At 41.8% G+C, this 21,066-nt stretch overlaps 1 protein-coding gene across 9 annotated transcripts in view; it reads left to right on the top strand.

Moving 5' to 3' along the window:
* Positions 1–21,066, top strand: part of TNIK (TRAF2 and NCK interacting kinase) — a 420,651-nt gene that overhangs the window by 68,410 nt on the left and 331,175 nt on the right. For all 9 annotated transcript variants that reach the window (XM_070753635.1, XM_070753632.1, XM_070753630.1 and 6 more), the window contains exon 2: positions 8,521–8,586. In XM_070753635.1, coding sequence (XP_070609736.1) covers positions 8,521–8,586 — 66 coding nt within the window. The remainder of the gene's footprint in view (positions 1–8,520; positions 8,587–21,066) is intronic.

Raw genomic sequence — 21,066 nt, 5'->3', positions numbered from 1 at the left:
GGTCCCACCAAGTGACATTGTCTAGTTGACGGGACCTGGAGAAGGCCGACTCTGTGGGACCTAACAGGTCGCTGGGATTCATGCGGCAGGAGGCGGTCCCATAAGTAATCTGGTCCATGGTGATCACATGATCTTATAACTTCTCTTATAACCTTACTAAAGGCAGTCCTGGATGGATAACCATTCATTTAGTGCCTGTGTAAATGACAGTATTGAAAAGAAAGTGTATTTTATAAGGGAAGCTTTTATTCAACCACAGAACTAGGGCAAGGTTAATCTGAATTGGATTTAATGAGTTTGATTGGATTTATTTTGGCACATTTTGTGCTATGAAATTAGAGTTCAGTTTTCTGTTTGAGGAAAAAAAAATCTTTGTTACTGTGGGAACTAAGGGCCACACTCAATGTCCTTGGACTTGGGATAGAATTGAGTTTTGGGAAACGGAAGGGTAGATTTTGAGGAGAAAATTTGGAGGGTGGCTGATCTTAACTGGTTTAGGAAAAGGTTACCAGGAATGGGTTAAAATTTTGTGGTTTCCACAGTTGAAAAAGGTCACACATACATAGAGCTTAATAATGCTTGGTGCACCAGTTGCGGCCCTATTTGGACAGGGAGTCATTGCTCACAGTCGCTCATGCCCTTATCACCTCGAGGTTCGACTACTGCAACGCTCTCTACATGGGGCTACCTTAGAAAAGTGTTCGGAAACTTCAGATCGTGCAGAATGCGGCCCCGAGAGCTATCGTGCGGCTTCCTAGATTCGCCCACGTTTCTACAACACTCCATGGCCTGCACTGGCTGCCGATCGGTTTCCGGTCACAATTCAAAGTGTTGGTAATGACCTTTAAAGCCCTTCATGGCATTGGACCAGAATACCCCCGGAATCGCCTTCTACCGCACGAATCCCAGCGGCCGATAAGGTCCCACAGAGTTGGCCTTCTCTGGGTCCCGTCGACCAAACAATGTTGTTTGGCGGGCCCCAGGGGAAGAGCCTTCTCTGTGGCGGCCCCGGCCCTCTGGAATCAACTCCCCCCCGGAGACTACAACAGCCCCCACCCTCCTTGTCTTTCGTAAGTTACTCAAGACCCACCTATATCGCCAGGCATGGGGGAATTAAGACAGCTCCCCCAGGCTTTCTTATATTTTATGTATGTGTTGTATGTTTTTTAAATTGTTGGGTTTTTTTAATGTAATTTTATTATTAGATTTGTTCCATTGTTATACTGTTTTTATTGTTGTTGTGAGCCGCCCCGAGTCTTCGGAGAGGGGCGGCATACAAATCTAATAAATTGAATTGAATTGAATTGGGCAAGCAAACATTTTAATTGCTTTTAGCTACTGCTTCTTTTATGGCCAAATATAAACAGTCTGAGTGCAGCATGACTTTGAGAGATGGCAAGAGATGAAGTATCATGGGAATATCAAACGTTATTTAAAAAATCTTTCTACAATGTGGTTTGAAATGATGAAGATAAATTTGTAAAAGAACTTTTCCAGCATCTGTTAAATGGACATCTGTTATTAGAATATGTATGTTGCCAGATAATTAATGAAAGCTAATAAGATGGTATTGCTTGTTTTTCTTTTAAATCTGCTAAAGAAAAAAATAAATTGGCAAAAGCACGGATTAAATTCTTTATTTAATCCCTTTGTGTAATATGTTTCAAGCTGAGAGAAGACAAAGAAGAATTTATTCCCAGTGGAAACTGGGAAGGGAGGAAGGAGGGGGAGGAAAAATAGTCTGCCCTGAAGATATAAAAATGGCAGAAAGACGCATAAGACACCTTGGAGGGTTACATATGATATAGAATATTTCAGAATTTTCTGATTCATTGTGCAATGTGCTATTTTTTTGATAATGTTACGATGTGTGGACTGCCAGGTTGGTTAGGGAATCCTGGGAGGGGAAGTTGTCAACTTTGATAAACAATGGCTTAGAGCTATATTTGGAGGTCTTTAAAAAAAAATAAAAATAAAGCAAAGGATATATATTAGGGCTACTTCAGGGCTTGCATCCTAACAAACTGTATGATCAGTTACTGCAGCCATAACTCACGGGAATCTGTAACAGAGAGATTTGGGGCATGAATGGAGACGTGACGCTAAAGGTTATTCATCTTTGGGGTCAATATCAGTAGTGGGTTCTAAAACCTTTAAGTACTGGTTCGCGTGGGAGCTCACAATGTGGGTGGGCGGAGCCTCCTGCCGCTGGCACTTCAGGTTCTTAGAACTGGGCTGAACTGGGAACAACCCACCCTGGTCAATATATAACATTTGCCTTTATTTATTTATTTATTTATTTATCTATCTATCTATCTATTCATTCATTCATTTGTTTATTTATATATTTATATAATTTATTAATTTATTAATTTATTTGTTTTATTTAATTTCTTTGTTTTATTTTATTTTATTTGTTTTATTTGTTTTATCCATCCATCCATCCAATACACAATAATACACAATGAAGGTTATAGAGGATATATGTAAGTAATGATGTAAGTCTATAGCAGTGATGTCAAACCTTTTTTCCGTTGTCCATACCCACAATTCAGTGCCTAGGGAGGGCAAAAAATGCCTCCCCTGCCCCTCTGGAGCCCAGAAACACCCCATTACCCAATTTCTGGTGAGTCCGGTAGGCCCATTTTTTCACCCTCTCCAGGCTGCCCTATGACAATCATTAAGTGATTCTTGACAAATGTATCATTTATGTACACTGAGAGCATATGCACTGAAGACAAATTCCTTGTGTGTCCAATCACATTTGGCCAATAAAGAATTCTGTTCTATATTAATTTTTTGGAGTGCATATAGGGGAAGGTTGCAATCTGTTTTTCACTTGGTAACACCTGCAATTTTTGGCACTGTACTTATTTCAGGATTCCGTCTCTTCTGTCTATACAAGAGCCTCTTTGAGTTATTGTTTAATGAACCACCGGGTGAACAAATTGGCTTTTTTGAGCCGTTTAATGAAATCTTGCTGCATAGTCACAGGTGCCTATTCTTTAGTTCCACTGTTGAGGCATCTGATGAGGAAGGCAAAGCCATTGTAATGGCAGGATGCCCCCAAAAATCTTTTCAGCAAAATTGCATTCAATGCTCAATTCCAAATTTTTACAAGTGTTAAAAGAAAATAACATAGTTATTAGGGAAAAGTACCTTTTTTAAAAAAAACTTACACCAGCTGGTCAAAAATACTCCAAGACCCTTGCCAGAAAATTACTACAAACAGAAAAGTCCACAATGAATCTCAAGTCCGCAATTCAGTCATGAATCTGTAGCTCAAGCCATGCTCGAGTTGGTGAATGAAGTCCACTAAATGTTACTGATGTCAACTTACATTTAACATTGAAAGGCTAAAGGGAATGGCTGCTTTCCTCGGCTCTGAAAGTATCAAGATCATTAGTTCTGTAATTTGACTTGTGCCATGAGTTGTGCTCAAAGGCTTTGTAAACCTAACAATCATTCATGGACAAAAAAATATGAGCAAGTGTGACTTGCCTGGAGGGGTAGCACATAGAAGAAGGTCAAGATTTGTTCTCTGTCATGCCAGAAGAACACAGAATAATGGACAGAAATCTTTTTGTTTATTCATTTATTTATACATCAAATTTACATAGCCACTCAACTCGCAAAAATTGACTCGGGGGTGGGGTGTATAATAATCAGATAACAGCAACAAATAGAATTAGAATTCTTTATTGGCTAAGGGTGATTAGACACACAAGGAATTTGTCTCTGGTGCATAAGCTCTCAGTGTACGTACAGCAATAGTGATAGATCATTATAATAATCATTGTAAAAACACATTCATCATAAAGCATTAGAAACAACACTTAGTGATAGTAATGGATACTTAATAAGCAATCAACATAAATCATAGTAGGATACTAAGTAAACAATATAAATTGTAAGATACAAACATAGATCGATGTAAAATAGAAATAAAATGTAAAAATCCAAATTAATGCAGGTCTAAACTAGACTGGTGATTGACCCAAAAATATACCAAGCCAATTTTCTTGCCTAAGGCAAGACTAGAGTTCAGTCTCCTGGTTTTCTAGGCTACTACCTTAATCACTTAGTTATTGGACATAGCTGTTGATGGGGGGAAAGTTGTGGCCTTTATAGCCAACACTTTTGGCCAACTGCTTGGGTAATGTAAAATCACTGGATGTGAACAGTACGAACTTTGAATTATTTCATCATGTTGAGAAGAACCAAGCAGACAACTATAGGTGTTCTTAAATGCTCACCAAATGCTAAGGTGGGAAACTGTTCTACATGGGGCTACCTTTGAAAAGTGTCTGGAAACTTCAGATCATGCAGAATGCAGCTGCGAGAGCAATCATGGGCTTCCCTAAATATGCCCATGTCACACCAACACTCTGCAGTCTGCATTGGTTGCCGATCAGTTTCCGGTCACAATTCAAAGTGTTGGTAATGACCTATAAAGCCCTTCATGGCATCAGACCAGAATATCTCCGGGACCGCCTTCTGCCGCACGAATCCCAGTGACCAGTTAGGTTCCACAGAGTGGGCCTTCTCCGGGTCCCGTCAACTAAACAATGTCGTTTGGCTGGGGCCAGGGGAAGAGCCTTCTCTGTGGCGGCCCCAACGTTCTGGAACCAGCTCTCCCCAGAGATCAGAATTGCCCCCACCCTCCTCGCCTTTTGTAAGCTCCTTAAAACCCACCTCTGTCGTCAGGCGTGGGGGAATTGAGATATTCCTTCCCCCTAGGCCTATACAATTTATGCATGGTATGTTTGTGTGTATGTTTGGTTTTTAATAAGGGTTTTTAATAATTTTACATATTAGATTTGTTATATGCTGTTTTTTATTATTGTTGTTAGCTGCCCCGAGTCTACGGAGAGGGGCGGGATACAAATCTGATAAATAAATAAATAAATTATTAGTTATAGAAGATGAGCTCATTATTTATAGCTAGACTGAAGTACTGTAAATGCTGAAATTGGTGTTCTGTTCATTCTGTGTCAAACTCAAAGCCCGTGGGCCAAATCTGGCTGGCAGAGTGCTTGGATCTAGCCTGCGGGACCACTGATGACCAGTGCCGCCTGATGACAATTACGTGGTCATGTGGCTGGCATAACTCAATGCTGTTACCTTCCTACCAAAGGTGGTCCCTATTTATCTATTTGCATTTCTACATGCTTTCAAACTGCTAGATTGGCAGAAGCTTGGGCAAGTAACGGGAGCTCACTCTGTTACGTGGCTCTAGGGATTCGAACCGTCGAACTGCTGATCTTTCTGATCAACAAACTCAGTGTCTTAGCCACTAAGCCACCGAGTCCCCTAATATATACACCATGTTCCCACCAGATATACACCCCTAATCGATGGGACCTGGATTTTTTGCTTAAGATGCTGTTATCAGATACAGAACATGGTACAGTTATTATTATTATTTTTTATTATTTATTGGACTTGTATGCCGCCCCTCTCCGCAGACTCGGGGCGGCTAACAACAGTGGTAAAACAACATGAGCAATCCAATTAATAAAAACAACTAAAAAACCCTTATTATATTAAAAAAAAAACATTGTTCAAGTCCATATTTGAACCCTGGATGGGTGTCAACAAACTCAAACTCAACCCAGACAAGACGGAGTGACTGTGGGTAATGCCACTTGGCGGGACCCAGGGGAAGAGCCTTCTCTGTGGCGGCCCCATCCCTATGGAACAAACTCCCCCCAAAGATTAGAATTGCCCCCACCCTCCTTGCCTTTTGTAAGCTACTTAAAACCCACCTCTGCCACCAGGCATGGGGGAATTAAGATTCCCTTTCCCCCTAGGCCTTTACAATGTTATGCATGGTATGCCTGTATGTATGTTTGGTTTTTTATATTAAGGGTTTTTTAAAATCGTTTTTAGTATTGGATTATTATTGTACGCTGTTTTATGATTGTTGTTAGCCGCCCCGAGTCTTCGGAGAGGGGCGGCATATAAATCCAATAAAGAAATAAAGAAATATATAAAGAAATAAATACAAGGCATGCCCAAATTGTTAGGTGTGAAAAATGGATGAATCACACCTAAAATGGCCAGGTGTTTTAATACAGGTTAGAGGAAAGTGGACCTTTTTTGGAATTCAATGTCTCTGAAATGGATTGTTTCGCAAATGTCTGCCTTAGAGATTTGCTATCTGTTTGAAAATCTCTTCTGTTTTTCCCCCAAAGCTAGTTCTCCTTGTTAGCTGTCTGGGTCAACAAAATTGGCTCATTTTGCACTTTTGCTGTAAATTAAATCCACACAGAATGACTCCTAGCAACAGCCTCCTGTTGTGATTCCATATTTTGCTATTAAGGCTGTTAGAAGTCCTGAATTCTAGTTGCATTTAAGCCAGTCCTTTATTCAACCTCATTTTCAAAAATGTGGTTGGTTGGAAAAAAGAGGGTACTTGAATGTTTTTCCTTACATTTCTTTTTCTTTTGCCTTTTGTTGTCTTCATAATAATGTTTTCAGTTCAGCCTTCACTGTAAAATTTCTTTTATATAAGTTTATGTGTCCTTTCCCTTTGCTTTGTTTTTGAATTTTGTTTTTGTTACCTACTTAATTAAATATTGCAATTATCAAAAACTCAGTTGCTTACGGCCAACAATTCTCTAGATTTTGCTTTCAATGATGGACATACAAGAACACATTTATTGGCTGCCGTGGTCTTTTGAAAAATAAGTGTTCTACATTTTGCTGTATGCAGCTGAACAATCTGCAGCTTGACAAACAATAGTTGCTTTGTTATTTTTATTTTTTTACCTTGTACTTACTTTCCTCTCTCATTAAGTGTCTGAAAATAGGAACTTACTGCTATGATGGGGGGGGGAAAGCCTTTTCGATTCTAGAAACATTTCACTTCCTTTTCAGTTTTCTCTGGTGTACAGTGGTACCTCATGATACGAACTTAATTGGTTCCAGGAGGAGGTTCGTTAGGTGAAAAGTTCGTAAGACGAAACAATGTTTCCCATAGGAATCAATGTAAAAGCAAATAATGCGTGCAAATCCTTCAGGAAAATCCCAAACTTTAGAAGGGAGGCGAACAGAGGGCAGGGAGGAGCATCTAAAGGGGGCGGGTGGAAGAAGCAAGGCTAGGCTAAAGGGTGAGTGGGAAGGAAGAAAGGCAAGGGAGGTGCCCCTCGCTTTTCTTTCTTCAAAAGACACCCTTTCAGTGCCTGTGCAAGCACGCTGTTCTCCTACTTTTTTAAATGCAAACTCTTTCCCCCTCCAAGCCGCCCCTCCCTTTTCTTTCTTCAAAAAAAGGGGGGCGGGAAGAAACCTCTTCATCCCAGCAGCAGCGGCTTGGGTTCGTAAGGTGAAAATAGTTTGGAAGAAGAGGCAAAAAAATCTTAAACACCAGGTTCGTATCTCGAAAAGTTCATTAGAAGAGGCGTTCGTAAGATGAGGTACCACTGTACTTTGGTCTTTCTTGACCAGATAGAAATAACCTTCAGATGGCATTCATACGATCTTTATGCCAAAGTGTTTTGACCATTCCCATTTTGAGAAATCTTCTTTGCCCTCTAAACTGATGTTAAAGGGCACGTTTAAGACATTGGTTTGGGTATTGTTTTTCTCTCTGTGCTAGTGGCTGGCCCTGTCTTCTAAACATTATCAAACAATCATTCTTTTTCTTGCAGTATTTGCCTATTATAATCACGTAGGCAACTTGACCAATTTGAGATGAGTAGGGCCAAAATGAATTACCCAAGCGGTATTCTTGAACCAAAGTTTGTTGATTTCTTAAAACTTTATTTCATTTGTAAAAGAGATTTGGATTCGGTTGGGAATTAGATCAACTGATGTGTCTGATAGTGTGAATATTTAGCTTAAAATTTGTGTGAGTCAGTGGCAATCGGGATATTGGACCACATATCGGTTACATGCCATCCAAAACTTTACATGTACCTTACGTAAAGCTATTGGAAAGGAGAATTAAAGTATCCTAAAGTGTTAAAGTTCATTGCAAAGTCAAAACCAGAAGCGCACATAGATGACTGATTTAGCTGGATTCAATAACTTCTTTATAAACATAACAATAGATATTTACAATACCATCAGCAGAATTCTTCTTCAATGTAGCAACAATTAAAAATAAAATACAAGCAGCAACTAGTTTCAATACAGCAGAGTTCAGAGTGGAATAATACAGAATGGAGACAGTGCAGAGTGGAGACTGGAGCCACACCCAGCCTTAAGCTTAAATTTCAGTTTCGATTCTCTGCACAGACTCAAAAGTGGTTAGTTCCTATTGGCTGATTCAGTTACTATGCCTATTCATTGGCTAACCTTGTTATCACTGGCTCTCCCAGTTCACGAATATCTTAACATAAAGCCATTGAAAATTGAAACAGGGCTTCTTTTTTAAAAAACAGTCTCCATTTCCAAAGGTGACCAAAATAAATCTTGAGAACGCCATGTGTGAAAGAGTGCTCTTATATTGTTTGGATTAGGTTAAAATATCTGGTTTGGTCTCTCTTTAATTTTCTTGTGTTTCATTTTTCTCAGGATCCCGCAGGCATCTTTGAACTGGTTGAACTGGTTGGCAATGGGACTTATGGGCAAGTGTATAAGGTAAGATCGATGCAACTTCTGTATACACGGGTTTATATGCAAAACATTCCTTTGCTAAACCTTCTTTTATTATTTTGGGATTCTGAATTATTAATTTGAAGGTCTTTCCATTTTCTTCAAGATTTTTTACAACCTCCCAGTATAAAATTGTGAAAGGGAACATGGCAACGTCTGTTCTTCTTGGCATAATTTAGCGCATACACAAACTTCATGAAGATGGGGGAAAAGGTTCCTAAATTGATGCAATACACCATGGTTCATTGTTGATAGTTTCATTTGCTAGATCCTGCTCTGTATGGAGAACTAGGCAGACAAGCTAGGCAGGTTGCGAGAAAAACAACCTTTATTGCTAACAGTAACAATCAAGAAGAAGGCAACTCCCGTATGGTAACAACAACAACATTTGCTGTCTGAAAGTTATTTATATAGGTGCTGTCCGATGGGCGGAACAATGGCGGGGCTGCACTCTCTCGCTGAGTGGTTACTTTTGTCTCAACCAATCAGGAACGCCCTGCAGTTGTCAAGTCTTCAGGCATCGTCGTAGCTCCAAGGACTTAACAGATCCCCAGAGGCAACCCATATATTTCTGAAAAGAGTGAAACATAAAGCAATAGGACTAATCTTCACTAACATAAAGATCACCTTCTGGGTTGAGAAACTCTCACAGTTTTCCAGCTAGTCTGAGGAAACCTGCAGTATGACTTATTCCCTTCTAGTCATTTCATCTCTAACCCTTATCAGAAGACAAAGCTGACTCTTCTACAGTATGAGGAAAGCCGATACTCAGGATTATAGAAACATAGAAACATAGAAGACAAATGGCAGAAAAAGACCTCATGATCCATCTAGTCTGCCCTTATACTATTTTCTGTATTTTATCTTAGGATGGATATATGTTTATCCCAGGCATGTTTAAATTCAGTTACTGTGGATTTACCAACCACGTCTGCTGGAAGTTTGTTCCAAGGATCTACTACTCTTTCAGTAAAATAATATTTTCTCATGTTGCTTTTGATCTTTCCCCCAACTAACTTCAGATTGTGTCCCCTTGTTCTTGTGTTCACTTTCCTATTAAAAACACTTCCCTCCTGGACCTTATTTAACCCTTTAACATATTTAAATGTTTCGATCATGTCCCCCCTTTTCCTTCTGTCCTCCAGACTATACAGATTGAGTTCCTTAAGTCTTTCCTGATACGTTTTATGCTTAAGACCTTCCACCATTCTTGTAGCCCGTCTTTGGACCCGTTCAATTTTGTCAATATCTTTTTGTAGGTGAGGTCTCCAGAACTGAACACAGTACTGTACTCCAAATGTGGTCTCACCAGCACTCTATATAGCGGGATCATAATCTCCCTCTTCCTGCTTGTTATGCCTCTAGCTATGCAGCCAAGCATCCTACTTGCTTTCCCTACCGCTTGACTGCACTGTTCACCCATTTTGAGACTGTCAGAAATCACTACCCCTAAATCCTTCTCTTCTGAAGTTTTTGCTAGCACAGAAGTGCCAATACAATATCAGCTTTTATCAGCTTTAGTGTGAAGGTATTAAAGAAGCTTTGTCAAACTGGTAGGCTTGGTTTTAGAATATCCATTGCCATGGCCAGGTAGTTGGGGATAATGAGTTTGTAATCCAGTCCTGCTGAAGGATGTTGCATGGCAGAAGCCAGGGTTAACAATTACTCTACATGGCTAGTTTAATGAAAAGAATGACCATTGGAGACATCATAGCAGTGTTCCAATATCTCAGGGGTTGCCACAAAGAAAAGGGAGTCAGGCTATTCTCCAAAGCACCTGAGGGTAGAACAAGAAGCAATGGGTGGAAGTTGAACAAGGAGAGAAGCGACTTAGAACTAAGGAGAAATTTCCTGACAGAAGAATTAATCAGTGGAACAGCTTGCCTCCAGAAGTTGTGTGTGAATGCTCCAACACTGGAAGTTTTAAAGATGTTGGATAACTTCCTGTCTGAAATAGTGTAGGGTTTCCTGCTGAAGCAGGGGGTTGGACTAGAAGACCTCCAAGGTCCCTTTCAACTCTATTGTTGCTATTGTTAAAATTGGAAATGGTACGTACAACTGAAGCTGCCATGTATTTTTTTGTACTCCTGTATTTAAACATTAACTTTCTTCCTTTTTTCCTGTTCCCCAAATCAAAGGAAAAAAATAGAATTAGCAGTAGGAAGGAAATATTTATTCTAAAAATCTGCTTTTTCTATTCTTGTACTGCTGTGTGCTCATCTCTTCAATGAGCATGTTCAAAATTTGCCACTGAACCAAGACTGGAACAAAAATTTCTAGACGTTTTTGGGAGTGTGAATTTCCAAAATAACATCAGGCCTTTGCTAAAATTATAATTTGCCAAAAATGTTTTATGAAAAGTGATTGGCACAGGAAATATTTATTCTGAGGAGCTGCCTCTCCCCCTTACAATGCTGAATTTTGAAACCATTTGCCTTGATTTGCTCAATGCAGAGTGATGTCTAAATGGTTTCTTTTTGTTGACATAACTATGGTGTTGACCTAGTTTTAAGTATTGGTTAGTACTAATAACTACTGATTAGTAGTTGGAAAATGTGACACATCCTTTTAGAAAGCTTAATGTTTCTTGCAAAAAGCACAATAAAAATATTTACTAATGTTTATATGATGGTCTTTGTATATTTATTTACTTTCCATTTCACTTCTTGCTCAAGCTTCAACTTATCTAAGTACACTTTAAAAATATTTTAAATATTAGAAGCAGTACATTTGTCATTAACAAAAATGTTAAATTTTGAAATCATGGAAATAAGATTAAACAATTTTGATGAAAATAAATTGGAGAAGCTGATGGTACGATGGAATAAGGTGAAAGATTATATGTTGAGTAGAATTTGTGACGAAAATGTGAAAAATAAACTCCAATCACTCTTTTAATAGTAAACAAATGCAAAGTAGAGCTAAGGAAATAAAAGAATATAAACTAGTAAATATTTGAACCCCCCGCAATTGGTGGTGGTGGTGGATTTGTCAGTTGGGTGATGGGCACATGCACTGTGCACCGCTTTATGTTTGTTTTATGTTATTCTTAAATGTGCAAACCAATAAAAATATATTTTTTTAAAAAAAATGTTAAAGGGGTTGTCAAGACAGAAATATTTGTATTTTCGCAGCTAATCTGTGTTTAGGCTTCAACAACCGAGATTAATTGATGTTCAGGCAAAAAAAAATTTGCTACAATAATATTAAAGCCTAAAAGCCTATTTGGATATACTGTAGTGAGTTAAATTCAGTAGTATTTTTCAGAGTTTTATTTTTAATGCTGCCAGGTGACATTTTGAATTCCTTTTGTTTCTTTGTTTCTTTATTTATTAAATTTATATAGTTGCTTATCTCACTACCATGATGTAAAGGTTTTTAAGGTTAACCACTGCGCCATCCTGGACAGGATGTCAGATATGAATTTCAGGGAGGATTGTAAGGGCTAAGAATCAGCATTTGAGACCATCAGTGGTTTGCCATGAGTTACAATAAAGATTTAGTCCATGCTCTGTTGTATTATGTATAGCTAAGTCATTATTGCAAAGGGAAGCCTGACCTTGTTCCTGGTGTCTGAGTCATCTTCAGCAATGGATATGTAATGTCACATTTGTTGGTGTTTCTGAAAAAGTAAGAAAGAAGGCCTCTGATAGAGTCACATGGTGATGTCCCAACACTTCCTTTTTGCTATTTAAAGATTATGGATTCCCCTTTTGCTAAAATAATAACCATTGCTTAAAAAGTAGGACAACTAGGTCGCTATTTCTCAATGTCAACAAATTTAAGATGGGTGGATTTCATCTACCAGAAGAAAGTTGAGAAACCTTGGAACAATTCCAAGGATTGGTTACCTAAAAACTAGTCTCTTCGATTAAGGAAAAACCTGAAATGCTACATGAGTTTTCGGATGATTAATACAGGTTACTACCCCCCTGACTGATTTGTTTAACCAATCCTTGTTAACAGGAGAAGTTCCTGAGGATTGGAGAATGGCCAGTGTTGTGCCTATCCACAAGAAGGGCAGTAGAGAAGAAGCTGGTAACTACAGGCCAGTTAGCTTGACATCAGTTGTAGTTAAAATGATGGAGACTCTACTCAAAAAGAGGATAAATCAGCACCTAAAAAACAATAACTTATTAGACCCAAATCAGCATGGCTTTACTGAAGGCAAATCATGTCAGACTAATCTCATTGATTTCTTTGACTATGTCACAAAGGTGTTGGATGAAGGTGGTGCCGTGGATATTGCCTACCTGGACTTCAGCAAAGCCTTTGATATGGTTCCACATAAAGAGCTGATAGATAAATTAGTGAAGATTGGACTTAATCCCTGGATAGTTCAATGGATTTGCAGCTGGCTGAAGCATAGACATCAGAGAGTTATTGTTAATGGCGAATATTCTGAGCAGAGTCAGGTTACAAGTGGTGTGCCACAAGGGTCTGTTCTGGGTCCTATTCTTTTTAATATGTTTGTGAGTGACAGGGGAAGGTTTGGTAGGGAAGGTTTGCCTATTTGCCGATGACTCTAAAGTGTGCAATAGGGTTGATATTCCTGGAGGGGTCTGTAATATGGTAAATGATTTAGCTTTACTAGATAAATGGTCAAAGCAATGGAAACTGCAGTTTAATGTTTCCAAATGTAAAATAATGCACTTGGGGAAAAGGAATCCTCAATCTGAGTATTGTATTGGCAGTTCTGTGTTAGCAAATACTTCAAAAGAAAAGGATTTAGGGGTAATGATTTCTGACAGTCTCAAAATGGGTGAACAGTGCAGTCAGGCGGTAGGGAAAGGAAGTAGGATGCTTGGCTGCATAGCTAGAGGTATAACAAGCAGGAAGAGGGAGATTATGATCCCGCTATATAGAATGCTGGTGAGACCACATTTGGAATACTGTGTTCAGTTCTGGAGACCTCACCTACAAAAAGATATTGACAAAATTGAACGGGTCCAAAGACGGGCTACAAGAATGGTGGAAGGTCTTAAGCATAAAACGTATCAGGAAAGACTTAATGAACTCAATCTGTATAGTCTGGAGGACAGAAGGAAAAGGGGGGACATGATCGAAACATTTAAATATATTAAAGGGTTAAATAAGGTCCAGGAGGGAAGTGTTTTTAATAGGAAAGTGAACACAAGAACAAGGGGTCACAATCTGAAGTTAATTGGGGGAAAGATCAAAAGCAACATGAGAAAATATTATTTTACTGAAAGAGTAGTAGATCCTTGGAACAAACTTCCAGCAGACATGGTAGATAAATCCACAGTAACTGAATTTAAACATGCCTGGGATAAACATATATCCATCCTAAGATAAAATACAAAAAATAGTATAAGGGCAGACTAGATGGACCATGAGGTCTTTTTCTGCCGTCAGACTTCTATGTTTCTATGGTAGTCCTTTTCAACAGTTCATTTAGTGACCGTTTGAAGCAGGGATGAGTTCCACTTACCTTTGCTATCAGTTCTCATCGCGACATTTCACGCATCTTCTCACAAGCAATTTCGCTTCCACGCATGCTCAGGACAGTGGATTCAGCCCGAAACACAGCTGAGAGCTGATCAGCTGTGCTTCAGCGGAAGAAATAAAGGGGCAGGCGGGAGGACTTTTTTCAAAGCGCAGATCGAGCAGAAGCCATCAAAGCATAGGAAAAGCGCCCGGAAATAAAGAAAAAAAAGATGGCGGCAAGTGCAGACCAGCACAGACAGAATGTCCAAACTAGAAGGAACCCACCCTGGTTTCAAGTTACAATGGTGCTGGCTGAACAAAGAGATTTTAATGTTTTTCACATTTATGACCATTACAATATTCCCATGGTCATGTGATCAATATTCAGATGCTTAGCAGCTTGCTCCTATTTGTGACGGTTTGCAATATCTGTTCCCCTCTTATACACTTCTGACAAGCAAAATCAATGGGGAAGCCAGATTCATTTAACCACTACATTGCTAACTTAACCATACAGTGATTCACTTAACATCTGCAGCAAGGAAGACTAAAATGAGGCAAAACTCACTTGACATAAGTCTCATTTAGCAACAAAAATTTGGGGCTCCATTGTGACCGTACGTCGAGGAATACGTGAAGTTGTTGTAGCTGTGCTAAGCCATGAGTTGATGTGTCGGGCTCAACTGACTTGCATAATTTTGATTTTGATTTTGATTTTAATTTTAATTTTAATTTTAATTTTAACTTTAATTTTAATTTTAATTTTAATTTTAATTTTAATTTTAATTTTAATTTTAATTTTAATTTTAATTTTAATTTTAATTTTAATTTTAATTTTAATTATTTTATTAATTAAAATTATGCGACCAACTCCCAAAGGACTCTGGGCGATTTAACAACAGAATAAAATATTTACAATAGTTTTAAGCATTAAAACAATTAAAACCCATACATATCATTCCATGGCCGGAATTCACTGATTATAACCACGATCTCAGTGGTCCCAGGCCTGCCGGAAAAGCCAGGTCATAACTGCTTTTCGGGAGGCCAATAGGATGTGGGCAATCCTGACCTCTGGAGATAATTGGTTCCAGAGATCGGGGCAGCCACAGAGAAGGCTCTCCCCGGCGAGCCCGCCAGCCAACACTGTTTAGCTGACGGGACCAAGAAGGACAATATTATTCTGGCTCAAGAATTAATTGTTCATAAGAAGTAGAAACATCTGCTACCTTGCAGTACATTTGACACATGTATATATTCTTGGCTCCCTATAATGCAGCTTAATTTGAATTTTAAAAAAATGAATGGGAGCACATTGTTGGCGGTGTATCTCTTTCATATGAATTTGCTGGGTGAATCTCTTTAAAATTCATCTCGTGTTAATTTCACAGCTTAAATTAATACCGAAATGATGGTGGTGGGGGAGAGGGTAAAACACAAGGCTGGATTTGTCCATTGTTCAATGCAAAAAAGCTTTTCGCTTGCAGTGGATGTTTGCATTCATATGCATGCATAAAGACCCACCAAATCACTGTGCCTTCTTTGAAAAATTCTGGTGTGAGTGAACCAGATCTGACCTTTTTTTTGTGTGTGTGCTCCTTGGAATGCTTTTAGGGTACAAAATGTATTAATTGTAGCTAGATATGCCCTAGTTAGTAATTTCTGCTTTTCTTTGTGGCAAGTGGGCGGAATTATTTAGCTTTAAGCTCAGGGTGTACATCTGTGTTCTTTGTTTCCTCTTCCTCTTTAAAAAAACCACCCTGCCTTCTCATCTCAAAGCTTATCAGATAGCGGGGTGATCTCCTAAGGAAGGCCTAAGCAGTTAGTCAAAGCTTCTATTTCTATTTTCATTGCTGTTTTGCAATAAAGGATACTGTGGTTGGTTTTGAAAGCTCTCGCTGTTTGTCTACCACCTGCTTGGATCTAATCTTTATCCCCTTTATTCAAATCAATGCCATTATTTTGTACACCTATTGAGTGTTCAGTAGGCTCTTTTGGAGAAAGGGGGACAGGGAATGCTGAAAAATTCAGCTCCCCCCCACCCCCCACCCCTCTGATTCAATTTAATGAAAGAGGGAATTTCTTTTTAAATGTACAGCAAGGAAAGGATGTTGAGTGACATTTTCTATTTTAAAATAATTTTTATTTACATATAAATGACATATACACAACAATACACACACAAGGCTTTACATATCCCCCCCCCCCTGGGCTGTCTCCCCGATAGCCTCATCCGGTTCTCTTGTACAGTAGTGTTGTCTGTGGTTTATTATTTGGTTTAAAATATAACCAGGTTACTTGATTACAAACTTTCAACATGCCGAATTGTTCTGCCGGCGTGTTTCAACCGCCCGTAATTACAGGGTAATTAGTCCAGGAAGACACACACCACATTATAAAAGGAAAACCCAAAAGTTTTTATAAACAGAAAAACAGAAACAGCTCCCTTTTTAAATGTCAAAGGGATTTTCTGGTACACACAAGGCACAGGTGAAAAGCAATCCAATTGCTCACCCAATAACTGGGAAATTGAGTCCAATTCTAAAGTCCAGAAAGTCCACACACACAATCCTGAATAGCAAACCACCACAATCTTGACGAAACAATGAATCAGATAAACTGCCATGAGGCTAACACACCAGGCTGCACTTTTATCTGTAGCACGTATTACAGCAGCCCCACCCAACCACAGGTGGCCTCATTTTCTCTTGTAATAATCCTTCCGCGAAGTAGAGATACGGAAGTAAATACACCATTTTTGGCTATGGACAGTATCACAAGCCATCCCTTAACACTTTAAACCCCTAAATTATCATTTCCCATTCCCTTAACAACCATTTACTCACCATTATTACTGGTACTCACCATTGAATAAGAAGTGATCCTGATATTTATAAACATAATTATTTATTAACAATTTTTTTTGTTATTTATTTGCAAAAATTATTAGTTTGGCGATGACGTATGACATCATAGGGCGGAAAAAAACGTGGTATAGAAAAAACCCGTGAAGTTTTTTTTAATTAATATTTTTTGAAAAACCGTGGTATAGGCTATTCGCGAAGTTCAAACCTGCGAAAACCGAGGGAACACTGTATATCTAAGAAAGAAGAGAAGAGAAGATCTAGGAATAAAATATATCAATGAAAGAGTAGAAAAAGAGATATAGGAATAGAAGAAAGATATAGGAGATATAGGAGAGCAATAGGACAGGGGATGGAAGGCATGGTGTAGGTTCTTCCTGCACCAGCAGGAAGTTGGACTAGAAAGACCCAAAGGGACCCTTCCAACACAAACAAACAAACAAATAAATAAATTCATTTTTATGTAGGGTTATTTTTATTCAGAGGGCAGAAAGTTTTGCTTATTAAAAAGTTCTTGTACACTTCCAGAAAGTGATTCTGAAAGAGAGGAATAGTCCCATGCAAATTGTCAAAACTGCATTAGCGAGAGCTGGGGGAGACCAATGAGTTAAAAGCCAAGACTTTAAGACGGTGCTAATTGTTTGAACCCTTTTGCTGCTTTTGTTACCTATCTGGAAGAATGTTAGTGAATAGTTTAATTACTCATAGGCTCTGCAGTTGAGTGGGATAAATAGGTAAAGCAAATACAGATAAGTACAGTATTGCTGGAGAGACGGAGTAACGACACGGACACCAGAGCTGGATTTAAAATTGGGTCATTTTTATTAACATAAATTTGCATAATTTATTCAAATACTTTGCATAAATTAGCATAAACAACTATGACCCGGAACTGGACCTGCAGGGTCAAACAAATACTTCCGGGGCGGAAATGACGTTATGCCAGTAAACATTCCTGGGCAACACATGGGCGTATCTCGATGCAAGGTCCAGGTGAGGGCCAGGCCGTCACCTGTGACCTTTTCTGCCATGCTGTGCATGAGGGGGGTCCCACCGGCTAACCCGAATCGGGGAATTAAAGGTGCAGGACCCAAAGACAGGTTCCCCCCAGCTGCTCAGGCAGAAACTCCCTCCATGAGCTTGCAGAGAACCTGTCAATCATCCCCAAAGATGCCCAAGGGAGAACGCGCGGTTGCTAAACCACCCAATTTTCCGCCCCTAACCTGCCTACCCAAATGACCAAAGGTAAGCCAATTAACCTAATTAATGCAAGCACCCCCTAACCGCACAGCCATCACCCCAGTGTGGAATGGGCGAAAAAACAGCTCAGCTAAGAGGCAGAACTGCAAAAAATTCCCATTCGGCCCCCTAAGGGCGACCCCTAAGCACACTGCAAAATAGTGGAGGGCGGGCGGGTGTCTGCTTTGTAGCTTGGTCCGGGCGAAAAGGAAGAGCCCCGGGCCTGCTCGCCCTTATATAGGGCAAGCAGGCCCCGCCCGGACCAATCAGGGGCCTGGCCAATCAGGCCCCGATCTCCCGAGCGAAGTCTCGCATCGCGAGACTTCGCCCGGGATCCAAGATGGCGGCCGCCATGAGGGACCGTGTCTCCCGGTCCCTCCAGCAAAGCCTGCCTGCCGGGTAAGTCCGGCGCTGTCATTGCTGGAGAGACGGAGTAACGACACGGACACCAGAGCTGGATTTAAAATTGGGTCATTTTTATTAACATAAATTTGCATAATTTATTCAAATACTTTGCATAAATTAGCATAAACAACTATGACCCGGAACTGGACCTGCAGGGTCAAACAAATACTTCCGGGGCGGAAATGACGTTATGCCAGTAAACATTCCTGGGCAACACATGGGCGTATCTCGATGCAAGGTCCAGGTGAGGGCCAGGCCGTCACCTGTGACCTTTTCTGCCATGCTGTGCATGAGGGGGGTCCCACCGGCTAACCCGAATCGGGGAATTAAAGGTGCAGGACCCAAAGACAGGTTCCCCCCAGCTGCTCAGGCAGAAACTCCCTCCATGAGCTTGCAGAGAACCTGTCAATCATCCCCAAAGATGCCCAAGGGAGAACGCGCGGTTGCTAAACCACCCAATTTTCCGCCCCTAACCTGCCACAGGAGCGGGGGTCAGATCTCTATCTTGGCCCCCCGACTCCCCCCTCTATCTGCGCCAGCTCACGCAGAGACCGCTGCAGGTCCTGTAAGAAGATGGCGTGCCCCTGTCAGACAGGTGAACGCCATCATCACGGTAGAGCCATGGCTGGTCTATTGATATAAGGGGATGAGGTATTACTACTCCACCCAACTCTCTAACTGTTTTACCCGTAGCCCTATTCACCCGTCGCCTAGCCCGGTGAATGGCCCTAAGGGAAGAGGCATCCCTCCAAACAAGCCTAGGTAATAGTTCTGACCACACCACTTGCGTGGTGGGCCAGACCTCACGAAGCCTACGCAGGTCTTCGCGTGCCTAAATGACCAGCGCCAGGCCTCCCAGTATGCACTGGTCATTGCCACCTAAGTGCAATACCAGCCACCTGGGTGCGGCCACAGGACACTGCCCACCCAAACCCCACTTGGGAACGACTCCAGGAGCCGCCCCCCATATTGCCGGGCGCAGCCACAAAATGCTGACCGCCCAGCCACACCGGTAGGAGACCCTCCCACCGCACAACCTCTCCGGCCCCATCCAGGCAACCCTGACCCACCGCCCCAGGGACGGCTGGGTCCCGACAGCGCTCCTGGCCGCCAGGCGGCCGGCCCAGCAAATCATGCTGTGCCACACAGCAGCGCCGTCGGTGTCACGGCAGCCTGGGGACCTGCAAGAGGAAACACACGCAGAGAGGTCACCTAGCCTAAGCCCTGCCTAGGATCCTCAGCGGGCCTAACATAACCCAAACATGCCGCTGACCGCCAGCGGCCGGTCACCCGAATCCAGTGGGCCGGGAAACCAGAAAGTGCCGTGCTAGGGGCGCCGCCGATACGGAACGAACGCGTTCCATAACCGGCGGGATCCGTGCCCACCTGGGCCATTGCCCTGGGTACTAACGCACAAAAGTATAAACGGGTCAGAAGGGGTACCGTCCCAATGCCTAGACGGGTATCCCAGACCTGATCCCCGCAGAAAACACCAAAGCTGTAGGGCGGCCACCGTACACACCGATTGGTCGGCGGCCGCACTAAGGTAGATGGTAACCCCTCTGCGTAACTGATCTGACTCAGACCGCCTTACCACAAGGGACCCCCCCCTTGTCTAACGGCCAGATCAGCGTGCTGGAAGGCACGGAGCGAATTGCCAGCCTGAGATGAGGCCAGGCCTCGCTGGCCCCAAGGGCCCCAAGCATGACACCAGTCACTGCCCCAAAAAGACGGGCCTCTTACAATGAGGAACACAGACTGCCAAAAACCACGTTGATTAAAGCGCAGCTGCTCCACCGTCGAGCCTGACGAGTGTCACCAGGGGGCCCCCGCTCGCTCCCTCGTACGGCCTTCCAGCACCTACCGGATGCAAAGTCACCCGAAAAAACTGCAAACCTCCCCGCCTTGTACAGAAAGGCGAGGCCGGCTAACCAGGACCGGATCATCCTAACTGACAGGCCACGCTGCCCAAGCTGGACGCAGAACCCGGCCAGGCGCTATACAGGGCCGGGCCAGCTAAGCTGGTAACCCCAGCCCTGCCTGAAATCCCCAAACTCCTTGCCCGCACGCTGGTATGCCCCAAGGTGCCGGGCGCCACAGACAAGGGGATTGCCCGGGATGCCTAGCCTCTCCACCACTCTGGATCCCTCCCAGACTCCAGAGGTGGCCGGGAAACTCCTCTGGCAACTCTCGGGCCCACGGGGCCAGGGTCCGAAACTTGGACAACTGACCACGGGACAAGGCATCGGCGACCCCGTTATCCAACCCGGGGACATGCTTAGCCAAAAACAATGCGTTTAGAGACAAGGACCGGTGCACAAAATGGCGGACAAGCCGCATGACCCTGTCGCTCTTTGAGGACAGGGCATTTACCACATGGACAACCGCTAGGTTGTCACACCAAAAGTGCACAGTCTTGTCCCTAAACTGCTCCCCCCAAAGCTCTAAGGCCACTATTAAGGGGAAGAGCTCCAGGAACGTAAGGTCCTTAACCAACGAAGAGGCACTC

Source organism: Erythrolamprus reginae, chromosome 5, assembly GCF_031021105.1.
Source record: "Erythrolamprus reginae isolate rEryReg1 chromosome 5, rEryReg1.hap1, whole genome shotgun sequence".
NCBI classification, from domain to species: domain Eukaryota; kingdom Metazoa; phylum Chordata; class Lepidosauria; order Squamata; family Dipsadidae; genus Erythrolamprus; species Erythrolamprus reginae.
This window is presented reverse-complemented; position numbering and strand designations above follow the sequence as displayed.